The sequence below is a fragment of the Martes martes genome (genome assembly GCF_963455335.1).
Source record: "Martes martes genome assembly, chromosome: 16".
Classification (NCBI taxonomy): Eukaryota; Metazoa; Chordata; class Mammalia; order Carnivora; family Mustelidae; genus Martes; species Martes martes.
This window is the reverse complement of record NC_137904.1, coordinates 11991375-12010486: the sequence shown is the minus strand read 5'-3', so window position 1 is coordinate 12010486 and position 19112 is coordinate 11991375. Positions and strand designations below refer to the sequence as shown.

The 19112-nt window shown below is 42.4% G+C and overlaps 2 protein-coding genes across 27 annotated transcripts in view; one reads left to right on the top strand and one right to left on the bottom strand.

The window, feature by feature from the left end:
* The window catches only part of PIGL (phosphatidylinositol glycan anchor biosynthesis class L), a 61753-nt gene extending 57688 nt beyond the window's left edge, over nt 1-4065 (bottom strand). The window contains exon 1 of one of the 2 annotated variants that reach the window (XM_080825883.1): nt 3812-4065. In XM_080825883.1, coding sequence (XP_080682009.1) covers nt 3812-4046 — 235 coding nt within the window. In that variant the 5' untranslated portion in view covers nt 4047-4065. The remainder of the gene's footprint in view (nt 1-3811) is intronic. The other variant, XM_080825884.1, reaches the window with a different exon arrangement.
* NCOR1 (nuclear receptor corepressor 1) overlaps nt 3842-19112 on the top strand; it is a gene marked incomplete at its 3' end in the record, with an annotated part of 150928 nt that continues 135657 nt past the window's right edge. For 16 of the 25 annotated variants that reach the window (XM_080825866.1, XM_080825877.1, XM_080825872.1 and 13 more), the window contains exon 1: nt 5075-5355. Of the gene's footprint in view, nt 4719-5074; nt 5356-19112 lie in introns of those variants that run through there. The other 9 variants (XM_080825875.1, XM_080825868.1, XM_080825867.1 and 6 more) reach the window with 3 other exon arrangements.

The window sequence follows — 19112 nt, the reverse complement described above, 5'->3', positions numbered from 1 at the left end:
GTTTTGTATGTCCTCATCACTGTATTTTAGTTACTTTTAAAAAAAAATAAATTAGGGTAATGTTTAATCTGTACCTTTCTGAGTGAGTTGGGGATTTTAAAAGTAATTAAAAAAATAGAAGTAATTAAAAATTTCTAAGAGGGGTGGCTGGGTGGCTCGGTCGGTTGAGCATCCAATTCTTGATTTCGGCTCAGGCCAGGATCTCAGGCTCTTGAGATGGAGCCCCGAGCCATGGGCTCCATGCTGGGCGTGGTGCCTGCTTAAGATTCTCTCTCCTCCTCTCACTGTACCCCCCACCCCCATGCTCTCTCTTATAAATAAATTAATCTTTCTAAAAACATTACAAGAGAGAACTATTTATTTATTTATTTTAAAGATTTTATTTATTTATTTGACAGAGACACAGACATCAAGAGAGGGAATACAAGGAATGGAAGTGGGAGAGGGAGAAGCAGACTTCCTGCTGAGCAGGGAGCCCAATTCCAGGCTTGATCCCAGGACCCTGGGATCATGACCTGAGTCGAAGTCAGACGCTTAACGACTGAGCCACCCAGGTGCCCCAAAAGAGAGCAATTTATTTATTTATTTATTTAATTGAAGCTATAAAAAAAGAGGCAATATAATTGATAAAATAATTAGGAAAGAATATTTAGCATGTTTCGAAAGATTTAAAACAGGAGCAGGACACTTTACAAAAAGTTGTGTGGGAAATAAAATTCTTAAACTATAAGTAGAAATGTAACATTACAGAGTTTTTTTTTTTTTTAATTAAAAGAGAGCAATTTAAATGCCAAGTTCAAGTCAGAGGAAACACTTGCAAGACAAAGCTACTGTGTGCTTAATATTTACCAAGGGGATGCTATATATTTTTTCATTTGAAAAAGTTTTAATTTCTGGTTTCAACCTCCTGAAAAACAAGGAGAAATTTACAGAAGTCACTGCACCTATAATACTTGGTAAATAATATCCAGGTTTCTCTCCTAGATCTTGAACCAAATATGTTATAATTTGACTCCCACAGCTGTAATGTAAAACACAAATACCATTAAAAGCAAACAATGAGGCCATTACCTGTATCTGTTTACAGTTAATATCCTTAATAGCACAAACTGAGTAGGAAAGTGCTTAGACCCGTATTCTCAATACATGAAAAATGGGTTAAACTCACCGGCAACAAAAGATTTGAGGGGAAAAAGTGTTATGCCAAGAAGTAATATAAAAACATATTAGTCAGTGCTAGAGAGGGTGCTATAAATATTTAGGCAGATACTGTCACTACCTGTCGGTGAGGATATATATTGGTATGTTTTGGAGAATCTGATTTGCATGCAAAGCCTTAAAAACAGCCAAATTCAGAAATCAGTCCTAATGAAATAATAAGAAACACATAAAGATGTTCACTGTTTTCTGTTAATAGTGATAAACTGGGAAAAAAAATCCCTCTAAATATACATATAGTAAAGGGATGACTCTATTAAGGTTTATCTCTATGAAACTATTTAAAAGGCTATTACCCTGAAACCAATGTTACACTATATGTTCATTAACTAGAATTTAAATAAAAACTTGAAACAAAGGCTATTATTATCTAGTTCTTATTAACATGGGTAAATGTTTATATTATGTTTCACAAGGATGTGATCCTAATCTAGCTTGTTTTCACTGTTTTATTCCTAGGGTATAGAATAAGGACTAGTATATAATTTCTTTTAAGTACAAAGTTGTTTTCTTTTTTTTTTTTTTAATTAAAACTATGCTTTTTAGAGCAGTTCTAGGTTCACAGAAAAATTGAGGGGAAGGTATGGAGATTTCATTTTAACCCTCGTCCCTACACATGCATAGCCTTTCTCATTATCAACATCCCCTATGACAGTGCGATATGTTACAATGGGTGAACCTACATTGATACATCATAATCACCCAAAGTCAATAGTTTACATTAGGGTTCCCTCTTGGTGGTGTACAGGATGAGGGTTTGGACAAAAATGTACAAAGACATGTATCCCTTATTATAACATCATACAGTATTTTCACTGCCGAAGAAGAATCCTCTGTGCTTCTCCAATTCACCCACCTTTCGCCCCAACCCCGGGCAACCACTGATCTTTTTACTGTCTTTATCGTTTTGCCTTCTCCAGAATGTCATATGGTTGGAATCATACAGTATGTAGCCTTTTCAGAGTGGCTTCCTTCACTTAGTGATATGCCGTTAAGGTTCCTCCATGTTTTTTCAGGGATTCATAGCTCATTTCTTTTTAGCATTGAATAATATTCTATCGCCTGGATGTCCCAACTTACTTGTCTATTGCCTAACCGAAGGGTGTTTTGGTTGCGCTCAAGTTCTGGCAATTATGAATAAAGTTGCGATAAACATCTGTGGGAAGGTTTTTGCGTGGACATATTTTCAACTCCTTTGGATAAACACCAGGGAGGGTGACTGCTGGAAGGTTTGGTAAGAGCATGTTTAGTTTTTATAAGAAACTGCCAAACTAAGTCTCCCAAAGTGGGTGAAGCATTTTGCATTCCCACTACCAACGAGTAAGAGTTCTTGTTTCTTCACATCCTACGCATTTGGTGTTGTCAATGCTGTGGCTTTGACCTTCTAATAGTGTGCAGTGCACAGATTTTTTTTTCTTTTAAAAATGGCTTTTTTTAACCTATAATTTCTTTTTAATTTATTTAAATCCAATTAATTAACATATGCATATACATTTTTAATAAATATTTGGTAGGGGCACCTGGATGGCTCAATCTGTAAGAGGCTGCCTTCTGCTGGGGTCATGATCTTGGGGTCCTAGGATCGAGCCCCCAGTAGGGCTCTCTGCTTAGTGGGGAGTCTGCTTCTCTCTTGCCCTCTGTTCATCCCCACTGTGCTCTCTCTCTCTCGAATAAATAAAATCTCTTAAAAAACAGTAAAAAAATAAATATTTGGTAAATAAGCGAAAACTAATGTTCAGTGAAAAATATCAAATTATATAAAATGGAATATCTGTAAAAAAACAGTGTAAAGAAACAGAACTGTAATGACACACAACTAAGTGGGAAAAGAGGTCATGGGTATTTGTTAAAAATAACTTTATTGAGGTTTAATTTCACATACCCACTGTCTATGTACAGTTCAATGTCATTTATACAGTTGGGCAAATATCACCAGTATCATGGTCAGTTTTTGTTATCTCAGTCCATCTTTTCTGTATGATAAAGCAGGACTTACTCTTGGAGACGCCTCACTGCTCGAAGTTGGTGGAAATGAACTTTAAAATTACTATAAAATTATTTTCTAGTCTAATGATCTGAATCTCTCCCTTCAATCTGACATATGCAACGCTCTAGCACAAAGTGGATTTTAAAAGCCGCAGGAAGGTCCTGTGCTACCTTTCGGAGTAAAATGGCAAGGGTCGAGCAGGCACGCTACAGCCTAGATTGTTTGGTGTCCCACAGGAAGATTATTATTCTCGGTCCTTTAGCATATAAAGAAGTTCCACAGAATAACGAGTAGAGAGTCGCAGTTCCCAGCGGAAACGTAGGTATTAGATGCAAGAGATGTGAGCAGTTGTCTTGTGCTCCTCAATCCTGCTGGCAGGTAAGTACCTCAACTGGGGACGTCCCCCAACCCACCTGGGAAGTTGGCCGCTGCAGTCCACAGGCTGGGACCACCCTCCTCCGTGAAGTGCCCAGAGAAGGGAGATTCGTTGTCCTCACTTAGCTCCCTCAACTTAGCTTCCCTTCGGGGAGAAACCCACTGAGATAGGTTGGCACCTGAATACGCATCATAGGCCCCGCTCCCAGCGACCCGCCTACAGCCTCCTACCTGCAGAGAAGCAGAGCAAAGACAGCCGGTGCCTCAGGCGGGCCACGCCTAGCAAAGTGGGAGCAAAGAACATGGCTTCATCGTCGGGGTGCGCGATCACCAGGAGGGTCCTGCTTCCAGCACCCGGGACGCCAGCCGGCTCCTGACTTTTCATTCTTTCCCAGGAGTCCCAAACCCAGAGGAAGCCCCACGCTACGACCGCAGCGGCCAAACACTGAAAACCCACGGCTTCCATCCTCTCTGGGTGGCACTGCGCCTGCGCGGGAGGAAGGCTGCAGCACACCGAGCCTCCGGCGGGAAAACTGCACCCGCGGAAATTGCGTTCCGAGTTTAACTCCGTTTCGCCGGCCAGCGCCTTTCAACGCTGGGCTCCTGTTGTGGCTTTTGCAAGGACACCTCCCAACTGTTCTTTATCTAGTTCTCTCTACTTTATGGAGCATCTACGACGTTTTTGCCTTCTGGGTTTCGGAGACGAGCCCCTTGCCGTCCGGCTTTTCGCCCCTGTCCTTACAGTGCCCTGGGTTTAAAAAGAATTGTTTGAAAACACCCGCCCTCCCTCTCTTGAATTCCCTCCTCTCAATTCACCCTTTTGTGACTCATTTATTAAAACCCTTGACTTCCCCCTAATTATTTGGTCGGCCCCTTCTCCGGATGAACCGACTTAGTTTTTCCTTCTTCATTTTGGCATGGGGAGCCGTGGCTCCTCGGAGAGAAACGCACGCGGTGACGAGGAACCGTCCAGTGGTTTCCCTAGAAGAGTAAGACCGAGAGAGCGCACTTCGCGGTCGCCGAGAGCCACGGGCTCCTCCGACGGGTGACTTTAGATTAAGGAACGACATCACGGACAAATCAGCATCGCCTGACGTGCTGTGAAGTCCCGCTGCGAATTACAGCCGCAGACCCTTGGGTAGGTCGCTGTGCAGCCCTCCGGCTCCCAGCCCTGAGGACCTGACTTTCCTCCCCGCAGCCGGGGCCGAGGAGGCGGCGGCCGCTGCGCCGCGGAGGGCTCGCAGGGCCCGAGGCATGGCCTCGGATCCTTCCTTTTCCCACGGCCCGAGGGAGGCCCCGAGCGCGCGGCAGCCGGCCGGCTCGCGGCGAGCGCCCCGGCCCGAGGGCGAGATGGCAGCGCGCTGGGTCCGGCCGGGCACGCCGCGGCCCCGGCCCCGTCTTCGCTCGAGGGGACCGCCGCCGCCAGGCCGAGGGCAGAGCCGAGGGGACCGGGCGCGGGGCGGCCCAGGAAGCTCGGCCGAGGTAGGAGCCGCGCTCGGCCAGCGGAGGGAGTCGGTCTCCCAGCCCTCCGGAAGGAGGAGGAGCCGGCGCCGGAGCCGCCTCAGCGGCGGCCGCCGGAGCCAGGGGGGAGGGAGAGGGGTTGAGTCAAGATGGCGGCCAAGGTGGCGAAGCAGCAGCGGCGGCGGCGGCGGCGGCTGGAGTGAGCTCCCAGCTCGCCGCGCCAAGCGAGGTCCCGGGGTAGGGACGCGCGCCGGGGCCGCGTCCTGCTCCTCAGGCCCGGGGGCGCGCCGGCTACCACGCTCCGCCAGCTCCTGGTGAGTAGGCCCCGGCGCCCGCAGCCCCGGCCTCCGGGCCCCCAGCTCGCTCCGGGGCTTCCGAGGGCTCCCAGGGCGCCGGCCGCGGGAGCGGCTTCTCGGTCCAGCGAGGGGCGTCGCGGGCCCGGTAGGTCGGGTCCCGCCGCGGACGCCCGGGCTCTTCCCCTCGGCTGCCCGGGGCGAGTCGGGCGCGGCGGGGAGCTGGGGCTGGGCGAGTGGAAGAGGCTTATGGAGTTTGGAGGAAGAATGGGCTGCGGCCGGCCGGGTGTCCTGTGGGGAGGGGGCGTGCGGAGTCCTGCGGGCCGGGCCGAGGGAGCCGGGGAGGGCCGGGGGAGCCCAGGTGGGGCCGGCACAGGTGGCGGGCCTGGGCTCGCTCCGAGGCGGAGTTGGTGGCCGTCTCGGGAGTGTGGAAGGGCTTCGGGAGGGTGACAGCGATGGACAAGTGCGTGGAGAGCAAAGTAGTTCACCTTCTAAGCAAACCCCTTCGGGGTGTAATGGCGAAGGGTGGGTAGTGGTGGAGATGGCAAAGATCGGAACCCTCTGCCTTCTGCCTTTTATTATTGGTGTTTTACTGGGTGAAGTCGGTGAATTCTCATTTATAGAGGAAGAGGGATTTGAGAAACTAATTGAGAAACCGGTCTTCTGGGAGAGCGGACTGAATTCTTCGATTGGACTGGGTTAGGTGTAGTCGTTATTAGAGGTGGACGTGCGAATAAGTGATGTTTATGAAAAGTGTTTGCTCGGGAAGCGTCAGTTTTCTTTTACTGATGTTGCATGCTATGGCGCCACTTCAGCAGAGTTAACCTTGGAGAGCAGTGGTATAGGTAGTTCTAATCTTTGGGATTAGTGTACTCACCTGTATTAGATTTGCTTCCCTGGTCTTGTCCTAATTAACATTGAAATTTGCGTTCCTTGTGTGCATTTTGGTGAGGCAATGAAGAGAGACGGAACCCTGAGCCAAGAGCAACAGGCCTTGGATTTAAAAATGCCTACAAACACTCATTCTCTTTCGTTCAACATGTCTTGATCCATAGCTCTTGCCGGTAGATCCCATGGGATTGTCCTTTTCCATAACTGAAGGTCCGTTGGCATTTTTAATTTTTAATAGTTTTAAAAAAATGTCTTAACATACCCTTTCATAAAGACACTAATTGGATGAACCAAGTGGCCTGGGCTCAGGAGCAGATAGAACAATTTTATTATCTTATTTAGAAATGGGTAAAAATTACCGAAGAAATAAACACAAGTTGTTGGAGGAAGAAACAGTGTTTGTATTCGCTTATTCTGTTAGATCCGGTGGAAGCTTATTTATTTAAGATTTATAGTACACAGTGGCCTTGCCTTGCTTTAAGCACACCTGTCAGTGGAAATCAAGGTTAACACGTGTATATATAAATAATATGCACATGCTTACATACATACATAAGGGTGGGATTACTTGCAATACCAAAATACTCTTTCCTTTTGCAAAAGCCTTGCCATATGTTGAACTACTCCCCCAGTGAAAATACAATACAAAGAGTCCTGATTCTTCCTTTTACTATTTGACATTTTGGAACACGATCAACCTTTCTTTGCTTCCATTTCTTGGTCTATGATAGTAGGAAAGCATCCACTCTCCTAGGGTTGGCTGCTGTGATCTTAAGAGAGTTAATAGTTATGAAATTGCTTTAAACAGAAAGGGTTATGTTTCTGTGAGGTAGTAACAACTTCCTTTGCACTCCTCTGAAATGCTTATCTGCACATCTCCCATGGCGTTCACACTTTCTACCTTGTATTTAGGTATTTCCGAACCAGTTTTATCTCCTCTTGAGATCAGGATAGGCCCTCCTCCGATTTTATCTTTGTTTGAGGCACTATGTAGGATTTTATTTTCTCCGTAGGATATTGGCACTGCAAATGTTTGTTGAATGAATAAACAAACATTGTATTCTAATTAGAAAAATGTGTTCACATTACACCTTAACCTAAATAGGCCTGTTACCTACTATGAAATATCTGTATAGCTGTGATTCCCTCCATGGCCTTTTTTTTTTTTTTAAATAAATAAATTTTATTTATTTATTTGACACAGAAAGATCACAAGTAGGCAGAGAGGCAGGCAGAGAGAGAGGAGGAAGCAGGCTCCCTGCTGAGCAGAGAGCCCGATGTGGGGCTTGATCCCAGGACCCTGAGATCATGACCTGAGCCGAAGGCAGAGGCTTTAACCCACTGAGCCACCCAGGCGCCCCTCCCTCCATGGCCTTTTAGGAAGATCTGTTTTAAACTGAATGTCTTGTTGGATTTAATCAGACAGTAAAACTTCAGTATTCCGTGTGCTCACATATTTTTTTTTTTGGAAGAAATTGCTTGAAAATAACTTATGTTTCTTTGAATTTAACTCAGTAAAAGTTGGTTCCAAAGCTAGGTAAATGTAGTCAAGTTTTTGTAAGCTTTTTTTTTTAAATTTGTAGAGTGGAAAGATTTTCTTGCCATTACTGCAGTAGGAAGCAAAGGCTTTTGAATAGGGCAGGCATTGATGTAGGTAAATTTCAGGCTATTTGTTACTCAGGTTTTGTTTTTGTTTTTTTGAGTGCCTTTTGTTATTCAGTTTTAATTGTATTTCGTGATGTCTTAATTGCAAGTTTAAATTCTTACTGATGCCTGGAACTGTGGAAATCTGGTGTATTTAGTTACTTCTGTTTCTCCTCTTCAGATGTTGCGTTTTACTAGAATACCTTCCAAAGAAGTAGTAAAGCTTGACCAGATTTATTTTCTATGGATACATTTGTGGGTTAGAGATTCATATGTAGTTCATTCACTTGTTCAACTGGTGTGACGTGCCTTTTATGTTCAGGGTACATTACTAAATGCTGTAAAGGTATAAAGTTGAGCAGATCAGTTATGTGCACAAATAAGTCAGGATTGCCTGATATTTTGCCTTTTTCAGGTTTGGGGAGGCAAGAAGTACATTTAGATTGATGGTTAAGAAAACATTTTTTTTTTTTCTCCTGTCGGGATTTAGGAGTATTGAAAAGCCATGAAAAGCTTCTGTCATGTAGCAATAAGTGTATGTAGGGCATCTGTTTTTTATTTAGTATTCTTGTGATGGTGGTTTCCCTTGAACATTTTTACTGTTCTTCTACCATTTTTTCTACCCCAGAAGCTTGTGTGGTCAAAATATTAGTTGGATAGTCTTCAGATCCAACATACTTCTTTTTTTCTGTTTTCGTTCGTTTGTTCTCTTTGCATTTGAGAGTGAGACCATACAAAGCCATGTTAATGTTCTTGTGGAGTTCTTCAGTTGGACTCCCCACTGTGTGTGCTGTTACTTTTACTTAAAAGTGATCGCAGACCCCCCCAAACCCACAAGACCCCACCCCCCCAAACCCCACCTACATTGGTTAAAATTAAATGCTAATAATTTATAGAATTGTAGGATTTAGATGACAATAATAGATAGTAAGACTAGGTAATAATAGACTAGATAATCTAGTCTTATTTTACTTGTGGATAAACTGAAGACCCCGAAGTGTTTTGCCTAAAATGTTGCAATTGGCCAGTGGTAGGATCCAGTCTTTTGACATCCAGTGTAGGACTCATCCATTCCACCATCTCATGCATAGGATGATTCAATGTTATGATTGATAATTAGAACAAAAATCAGAGTGAATGGGGAATGGGAGATAACTTACTCAGCTTAGGCAATGAGTTTATCTTTTTTTTTTTTAAAGGAGTATTTTTTTTTTTTAAGATTTTATGTATTTATTTGACAGACAGAGATCACAAGCAGGCAGAGAGGCAGGCAGAGAGAGAGAGAGGAGGAAGCAGGCTCCCCACTGAGCAGAGAGCCCGATGCGGGACTTGATCCCAGGACCCTGGGATCATGACCTGAGCCGAAGGCAGAGGCTTTAACCCACTGAGCCACCCAGGCGCCCCCATTGAGTTTATCTTAACTTTAAATGTCCTCAATGAAAATATAGTTTGAAAAAAATTAGTATTGATCTACATCAGTAATATGATCACCGGGAATTATTTGGTTTACTTAATTTTTAATCTATGATGAATATCTTCCTAAACAAAAATGTCTGAGGTTATCTGGACCTAGTGATATTTCATGGAATTTAAGTTTTACAGTAATAGAAATTGTATTAGGTCGGTGGTTAGGAACTTCTGAGACCCAAACAGGTTAAATTACTTTATAAATTAGCTGTTGCTTCTTTTACTTTTTTTTTTTTTTTTTTAAGATTTTATTTATTTGGGATAGAGAGAAGAGAGCACAAGCAGGAGGGCGGAGGGGCAGAGGGAGAGGGAGAAGCAGGCTCCCCACCCAGCAGGGAGCCCGATGCAGGGGCTGGAACCCAGAACCCAGAGATCATGACCTGAGCTGAAGGTAGACACTTAACCAATTGAGCCACCTAGACACTCCCTTGCTTCATTACTTTCAAACTTCTGGACTTTTTTTTTTTTTTTTTTTATAAGAGGGACTTCAGTTGTTAAATAAAAGCTTTGATAAATAGCATGAATATGAAGTGTATTCTTTTTTTTTAAATTTCTTATTTATTTGACAGACAGAGATCACAAGTAGGCAGACAGGCAGGCAGAGAGAGAGGGGGAAGCAGGCTCCCTGCTGAGCAGAGAGCCTGATTCGGGGCTTGATCCCAGGACCCTGAGATCATGACCTGAGCCAAAGGCAGAGGCTTAACCCACCGAGCCACCCAGGCGCCCCATGAAGTGTATTCTTAATACTGTGTTGAAAAGAGCACGTGTAGTATTAGTTTTCTATAGGTACTTAGGCTGCAAAATTTAAAGGAAGAAGCATATTGTTCTTTTTCAACTGATATCCTCACACGAGTACTGAAGCATGTCATATATATTCCATTCGGGCTGTTAGATAATACGCCTGTTTAGCCTAATGTGCTTTACTTCTGAAATCTACCACATCTAAATTCTGCCTTTTTTTTTTTTTTTTTAAATTCTGCCTATTTTTTGAGGGTTTAATCACATATTACTTTAGCCAGGAAGTCTCCCTCCTACTCCCTCTTCTCCAAAGATGTGTATTTCTCTTTTTGGAAGTTCTTAGTGCTTTACTTATGCCTCTATTATAATATCGTAGTTATTTAGGTACATGTCCATTTAGTCCCTGCTAGACCATAAGCCCGTTGTGGGCATGTCTGTAGCTCATGTCTAGCCCAGCTTCCAGAATAACATTGTACCCAGGAAGTGTGTAATAGAAATTTGTTAAATGCATAAAAAACCTAAGTGCTAGGTTGTTGAAGAAGCTGACTGATACACATGTGGGAACTTGGTGAATAGTTCATGTAAATTTAAAGTTTTTAAAAAAATTTACAGCAGGCAGAGTGAGAGGGAGAAGCAGGCTCCCTGATTCCAGACTTGATCCTGGAATCATGACCTGAGCCCAAGGCAGCCACTTAACCAACTGAGCCACTCAGGCTTCCCAGTTTATGTAAACTTAAAAACAGATAGAAATTTACCAGCATCAGCGAGAGAAAAAAAAAAAGTATAATCTGTGAATTATCAAATCATTTAAAAAATATTTTTGTCAGTTTACTGGGATTTTGGGGAGAAAGAGAAAGGATGGGATTGGTTCATCTGACTGTATTTGCAGATAATGTTAGAACAAGCATATGTTTTTATATATATATATACACACACACACACACACACACACACACACAGGGAATTTTGGAGTAGTTTCAGTGGTTGGAAAAAATTGTGAATTAGTGAAGTAGCGTTATTGAAGAATACCTTTGGAGGGTTCCCTTTGAAAGAATAGTGCTGATTAGTTTTATATCAAAAATTAAATCTTTAGGGGCACCTGGGTGGCTCAGTGGGTTAAGCCTCTGTCTTCGGCTCAGGTCATGGTCCCAGGGTCTTGGGATCGAGCCCCGCATTGGGCTCTCTGCTCAACAGAGAGCCTGCTTCCCTCCCTCTCTCTCTGTCTGCCTCTCTGCCTACTTGTGATCTCTGTCAAATAAATAAAATCTTAAAAAAAATTTAAATCTTTAAGTAGACTAGTCAAGAGCAGAGGAAAAGTCAAGATGACCAAGTTATTTTGACTCACCCCACCGTCTACTTGAGGAATAAAATTTGGGCTGGGCTTTTTGTTTTCATTTTTGTTTTTGTTTGGTTATATATGAATAACCTGATATCAAACCAGAATAAGTTGAGGTTACATTTTTCTAGGAAAATTTGACACTTAGTTTTGCTGTGAGGGTCACCGTTCTGGTTACAGTTTGCCTCTTTCTATTTAACTGACAGACTCTACTTGACATTTTTGTTGTCACGGACCGTTCAAAGTCAGAGTATTTGTTTTAGGCAGTTCATTTCTTTTGGCATAGCGTGCAGATTTGTATAACTTTGAAATATTTGTTTTAAATTGCAACCATCATGTCTTTGAACTGTATTACTTTTGATTAGGTCCTTTTAATTCAGTTTTGAATTACAATAACTTTTATGTATTTGGAATGAAACCAAAACTTGTGCTTTCTAGGAGTTACAGCCTAAAATATACACAGTGTAAATATACCAGATGTAGGGAGTATATAGTCCATTAACTCTGTGTGTGTGGGTGTGTATGTGTTGGGGGAAGAGGGAGGGAGAGGGAAGAAGAGGGAAGGAGGGAACGAAACAGAGCAGGAGGGGAAGGGTGGAAGAAGTTGCTGTATATTCACATAGAGCCATTTTAATGAGTGAAGGAGGTTGTGTTATTTTAGAATCTTTGTGTTTCATCTATTATGAGTAATATGTTGTTTTACAGAAGTATGATACAGAAGTATATAAAGAAGTTGAAAGTACCACTTCCTAGATATAATCTTTTAAGTGTTGCATATTCTTTCAGATTTTTTTTTTTTTTGGTGTGTGTAATTTCCTGTGTTACAGGATCATAATATATTGTTCTTTCATGTATTCCTGTTAAGTGTTGGAATATTTAGAGCTACTGCTGTCGTTAATGGCTGCATAGTATTGTTCATGAAAATACCATGATTTGTTTAATCTATTTATGGCTACTGGTGTTGTTTTGTTTTGTTCTGTTTTGTTTTTCAGAAAAACAAAGCGGAGGTGAATTATTTGTGTGTATTTATTTTGTGTACTGGTGCAAGCAACTTTGTAGGATAGATTCTGCAAGTAGAGTTGCAGTTACCTCCATAGTATAGGTTTGGAAAGATACTGATACAAGTGTACGGGTGTGCCCCAAACCCTGGCCAGTAGTGGATGTTACAATGAAAACATTTTGAAAATTTAAAGTGTGTGTGGGGGGGAATGATTATAATTGGTTTTTTATCAATTACTACTGAGGTTGGAATTTTTTTATGAGGGGAGTTGTATTTCTTTTATAAATTGCCTGCTTTTGGTTATTTTTTGGTGGAGAGTTTGGTCCTTTTCAGATTGATCTGAAGAGCTCTTTATGTATTAAGGCATTCACTTCTTTCAGACATGTGCACAGTCTCTCCCCCATCCCTCCCCAGCTATTCTTTTGTGTGTTTGTTTTTGAAAGAGAGGGAAAGAGACAGAGAGGCAGGGGGAGGGGCAGAGGGACAGAGAATCTGAAGCAGGCTCCATGCCCTAGCCAAAATCAAGAGTCAGGACACTCAACAGACTGAGCCACCCAGGTGCCCCTCCTTTAGTGTTATTATGTATTTTGTGTTATTATGTAGTCTGATATACCCAGTCCTACTCTTTGCTGACTGTGTGACCTTGGGCACATTACCTAACCTCTCTAAGCCTTAGTTTCCTTATTTTTTAAGTTATTATTATTTTTTAAAGGTTTTTTTTTTTTTTTTTATTTTTGGTCAGAGAGAGCCCAAGCAGGGGGAGTGACAGGCAGAGGGAGAACCAGGCTCCCCGCTGAGCAAAGAGCCCCATGTGGAACTCAATCCCAGGACCCTGGGATCATGACCTGGGCAGAAGGCAGACCCTTAACTGACTGAGCCACCCAGGCGCTCCTAGTTTGTTTATTTTTAGATTGGAGATAATGTAAGATAACATTTAGCACAGAGGCTGACACATAGTAAGTAAATAATAAATGTTAGCTGTGTTCATTAGTAGTCCATATATGGCTTCTGGGTTTCATGCTCTATTTAGAAAGACATCCTTACACTAAAATTTAAAATATTCACCCATCTATCAAACTAAAAAAGTAACGTCAAGAATATTATTGCACAGTATGCTACTGATTGTTTTAAAGAGGAAAAATAATGTATACATATTTACTTGTATGTTAGAGGGTATTTCTGAAATGAAACCCAAGAAACTGGTAATGTTGGTTGTTTTAAGAACTGAGTGACTGAAGCATGTAGACGAGAGGAAGACTTTTGACCATATGCCTTTTTGTATTTTTCAGACAAAGAAGTCCCCAGATTTTAATTGAACTTTCATTTTTTTTTCTTTCCTATTTTTTCACTTCTTATTTTTTTGATCCATCTGGAATTTCTTTCTAGGGTAGGAAATGAGGTAGAGATATTTGGGGAATATATGTGTGTATGTTTGCTCCTCCAGATAGTTAGCCAGTTGTGTGAGCACTGTTTAGTCAGCCTTTGGCCCACTGATTAGATTCACAACTTTCGTCGTTTACTAAATATGTTCGGAACTGTTTCTAATTTATTATGTTCTTGATCTCATATCCTTTAAATTGCTGTTTTATAATTTTATTATTTATTTACTTACTTTTTAAAAAGTTATTTCAGTAAGAGAGAGAGTGTGGAGGGTGCATTTGGGGAGTGGGGGAGTGGGCAGAGGAAGAGGGAGAGAGAACTTCAAGCCGAGTTCCTGCTGAACGTGGAGCCTATCGTGGGGCTTTATCTCACAATGACCTGAGGTGGAACCAAGAGTTGGTTGCTTAACTGACTGACTACGCCACCCAGGTGTCCCAGATTTATAATTTTAAAGCTGATAGGTCTCCTCTTCATTACTCTGGTTTTTTCCCCTAAACTTTGATAATTCTGGTCCATGTATTCTCCCAGATGAACTTTCGAATTCTGTGATGCTCAATAAGACGTCTTGCTGAGATTTTTATGGGGAATACTGCATATTGACTAGAAATACCAAAAATTTATAGGTTAATTTTGGAAGATTGACTTTATGTATTTCCTCTTCTTTTGTTCAAACAGACTTTTTTATGTTCTTCAGTAGGTTTTCAAACTTTTCAAGTAAGTTCTATCCATTTCTTCTTCTTCTTTTTAAAGATTTTATTTATTTATTTAACAGAGAGAGAGAACGTGCGAGCGCATAAGCAGGGGGATAAGTAGAGGGAGAGGGAAAACAGGCCCTCCATTGAGCAGGGAGCCTAATGTGGGGTCAGTCCCAGGACCCTGGGATCATGACCTGAGGTGAAGGCAGACGCTTAACCAGCTGAGCCACCCGCACGCCCCTCTTACTTTTGTTCAAAAAATATGGTAGGGAATCAAACAGTTTATATTCTAGTGGGGGAGGACAGAGTATAATGAAATAAAACAGACAAATCCATTTCAGGTTGAGATTAATTTATAAAGGAGAAAAAAATGGCTTATGTGGTTGAGAATACCTGATGGGAACCCACTTTATAAGTGGTTGGGAAAGGCCTTTTGGAGGAGATGACATTGGAACTGAAATGCTGAGTTTGATAAAAAAAAGGAGTCAGCCACTTGAATGAGCCAGGAAGAGCATTCCAGGCAGAGAGTAAAGAAGGACAAAGTCCTGAGGCAAGTCAGGTCCTGGCGCAGGATGAAGGGACTGGAAGGAAGCTCATGTTGCTGGGACCTACTGAGCAATCTGGAGAGGAAGCAGGCCAGATCAGGTGGGGCCTTGTGGGCCAGAGTGAGAAGTTGGGATTTTATTTAAAGTGTGTGGTGGCCCCCTGGAGAGTCTTAAGCAGAAGAGTGACATGTTCTGATTTATGTTTTAAAGAGATCATACAGCTTTTTGAGTGGAGAGAAGTATTAACGTGGGAAGTCCAGTTAGGGGTTTTTTTGTAGTGAGGGTGAGGGTAGTGGAGATGGAGAAGTGTGGGGGGCTTGGGGTTGGTCTATGGAAGGAAGAACAGGGCTTGCTATTGGAATGGATGTTACTGAGAGCTAAGTGCTGTTAGATGCTGGGGAGTCCATGTGAGCAAAACAGAGTTGGTCCCTGCCCTCACATGCATCTGGTAGCTTTGTTTTTTGTATAGAATTTCAATAAATTTTAAGTCAGTTGCTTTTTTTTCTACGTTATTGTGGTGTATGCCTTAGAAATAGTCTGTTCAGTAGCCTTGTTTGATTTTGCTTCATAACCTGTAGCAGTCTCTGTTAGTGGGTCAAGGGGGAGACAGCACCATAGGATCTTTAAGAGATCTGTTTCTGAGTTAAAAACCAACCAACCAACCAACCAACCTTGGGGAAGTTACTCAGGCTCTCAAAAGCCGTAATTAGGGATAATAATGGAACTAGTGTTTTAGGTGAGCTCCTTGCAGGCCAAGCTCTTAATATACTGCCTAGTACCTAACAAAGACTCAGTAAATGGTAACTTTAAAAATTCTTCGTGGTTATCATCTTGCCTATTAATTCTGCAGTATATTCATTTCTTTCCTTTTTTTTTTTTTAAGAGATTTTATTTATTTATTTGACAGAGACACAGCGAGAGAGGGGAAACAAGCAGGGGGAGTGGGAGAAGGAGAAGCAGGCTTCCAGTTGAGCAGGGAACCCATTTCGGGGCTTGATCCCAGGATCCTGGAATCATGACCTGAGCCAAAGGCAGACGCTTAATGACTGAGCCACGTGGGCACCCCAGTATATTCATTTCTTATAGTTGCGGGAGTGAATGTTGCTCAGAGAATTGGTTCAGTATAGTGCAGCTGTACCACACAGTTCTCAGTTGCGTTGTTGTCTACTACTGCTGTTTTGGGAAATTTTTCTTTTCTCACTTTATGTAGGGTGAAAGCAGCAAGTTCAGGAGTTATTTGTTGAATGCCTGTATTAGAGTAATCAAATAATTATGCCCTTACTAATGTTTCTTTTAATATCATACTTGATTGGGGTCAGATAGTTGAACCCGAAAGGCCTTTTTTTCTTTAGCTCTCATTCATCTGTCTTCTAAGTGAGGTGTTCAAAAGAGCCTACAAGTAAAATAAATACTTTGTTAATGGCCTTCCCGCAGAGTAGGTCCTTTGTTTGTTTGTTTGAGGGACGAATGCCTTAGTTTATTTTACAGGAGAAATTTTAGTCGTGAATTCAGCACCTCTCCAACCTCATACAAATTACAGAATCCACTTGATTTCTAGGGTTTCTGCTCAAGACTGGCCTCTGAAATGGGCTCAGGAGGTCTGCTTTCTTTTTCAAAAAGATTTTATTTAATTGAGACAGAGAGCGGGAGAGAAAGGGAAAGAGTGTGGGGGGGGGTTGGGGGGCAAAGGGAGAGGGAGAAGTAGGCTCCCCGATTGAGCCAGGAGCCCAATATGGGGCTCCATCCCAGGACCCAGGATCATGACCTGAGCTGAAGGCAGATGTTTAACTGACAGAACCACCCAGGTGCCCCAGGAGGCCCACTTTCTTTAAGTCATGGCCAGTCTGGAGAGCCTTAGGTAGCTGGGCTATCCCAGGGGGTGACCCTTAGCCTCTCCTTGCTTAAAATACTTTTGGGTTTGGACTAGAGCTGGGCTGCTTTATGAGAATTAGTGTGACCTGATTTGTCTCAGGTTAATAACTAATATTTTGTCACCTGCGGTATCACAGAAGCCATTCTCCTATCCCATACTTTTGTATCAAAAGGTTTTATTCTTTGGTCATTTAAAAGAAAATTGAATTGTGTATTTTGTAGGGTCCTTTTTTTTGCTTTGGTAAAACATGGGCTTCTCCTCTGTTGTGACCCTGGGTGGATTCATTCTTGCTTATCTGGAGAGGCATTTGCAGTCCCGCCACAGTGAAGTATATTTTTAGCTATTTTTTCCGAGATAGCTTAGGCCACCTTGAAAACCTGTCCAAGTACATTTTGGTTATGCAAAGATTGTAGGCCAAAAGCCAGGAGTTCCTGGTGAGAGGGAATTGGACTTTTATTTTTGGGGTGGGGAGGGATTATATTTGAAATTTTGTTGATGTGAGAGAAGTTTCCTGTTGAGTAAATTGATGTCTGTCTTTTTTACTTTTGTAGGGGAAGATTAAGAAAGGAATTTAAGTAGACCAGTTTCATTTTACTATGTTTTATTGCCTGTTTACAAAACAAACGAGACTAGTTTGGGGTTTATTCATGAAATTCAGATGAAATATGGGGTGCCTGGGTGGCTTAGTCGGTTAAGCATATGACTCTTGATTTTGGCTCAGGTCATGATCTCTGGGTCGTGGAATTGAGCCCCCCTGTGTCAGACCCTGAGCTGAACATGGAGGCTGTTTAAGATTCACTGTCCCCCTCGTCTCCCCCCCTTAAAAAAATTCAGATATGGAATGTGCTCTTCTCACTTACAATGCATCTAGTTTTAGTATATTCTCATCCTATAATATTATATAGTTAATGTTATGAGGGGATTGTGCATAAAACTTTGACTAGGTTTCGTAAAAATTCATGACTCAGGAATGTAACTAACCCCAAGGTAATGAGTTTTGGTAAAAATTCACGACTCAGTAATGTAACTAACCCCAAGGTAATGAGTTTTGGTAAAAATTCACCAATCAGGAACGTAACTAACCCCAAGGTGATGAGTTTTGGTGCTAAGGACTGAACTTAAAATTTGAAACTGCCACTTAAGGTCTCCTTTTCCCCTTCAGCCTTAACGTTAAACTGAATTCTTGTAAAAGAGGTATCTTGGTGAGCCCTGACTGGAGTGAGGGCAGAAGGCAGGACTTGTTTGGGGGGACCAAAGAGGTAGCTTGTGAAGGTCCCCATTTTCATTGAATGGGAGTATTTCTCCTCCGTGGGTTTTATACATTTGGCTCCCGTGTAAGATATTTAAGGAAAGAGTCTGGTTAAAAAACAAAAACAAGGGATGCCTGGATGGCTCAGTCAGTTAAGCGGCTGCCTTTGGCTCAGGTCATGATCTGAGGGTCCTGGAATCAAGTCCCTCATCAGGCTCCTTGCTCAGCGGGGAGCCTGCTTCTCTCTCTGCCTCTCTGTCCCTCTGTCTGCCATTCTGCCTGCTTGTGCGCTGTCTTTCTCTCTCTCTGACAAATAAATAAAATCTTAAAAAACCCCAAAGCAACTATTGCTCTCAACTATTGCTTTGTGTCTTATGGGTAAGTTTTGAGGAGGGAAGACATAGTCGTCTCCAGGCTGCCCCTCTTGGGGCCGCGAGTAGGGCCTGCTTTGACCCATGGGTGCCAGAGGGGCTAATCTCTGATTTTGCTGATGTTTTCTTGCCAGCTGTGTTGGGCTGACAGTACCTGACTCTGTTTTATTTTTTGAGAAATTCAAGTTAAACTTCACTAAAATCACATCACAAAACTAGGATATCATGAAGGATTCCTGACAAAAGGGAAACATGGACAAATTGTACTTGAGTGACACTGGATCAGGTGTTGAACTCCGGATTCATCATTGCTGAAAACCAGGAGAACACAGACACAAACGACACCAGTATGACGTGGGTGTGTCATCATGTAGACCACTGTTGGAAAAAATTTGGATGACCTTGAGCTAAGATCTTTCCTTTTGCCTCTCCATTCCATTTATAGCTTTATTTACTTAAGATGTCTGTGTTGGGAGGAGAGCTCAGAGATAGATCATGTAAGCATTTCTTTTTTTTCTTTTCCTTAAGATTTTATTTTTAAGTAATCTCCACATCCAGTGTGGGGCTCAGACTTAGAATCCTGAGATCA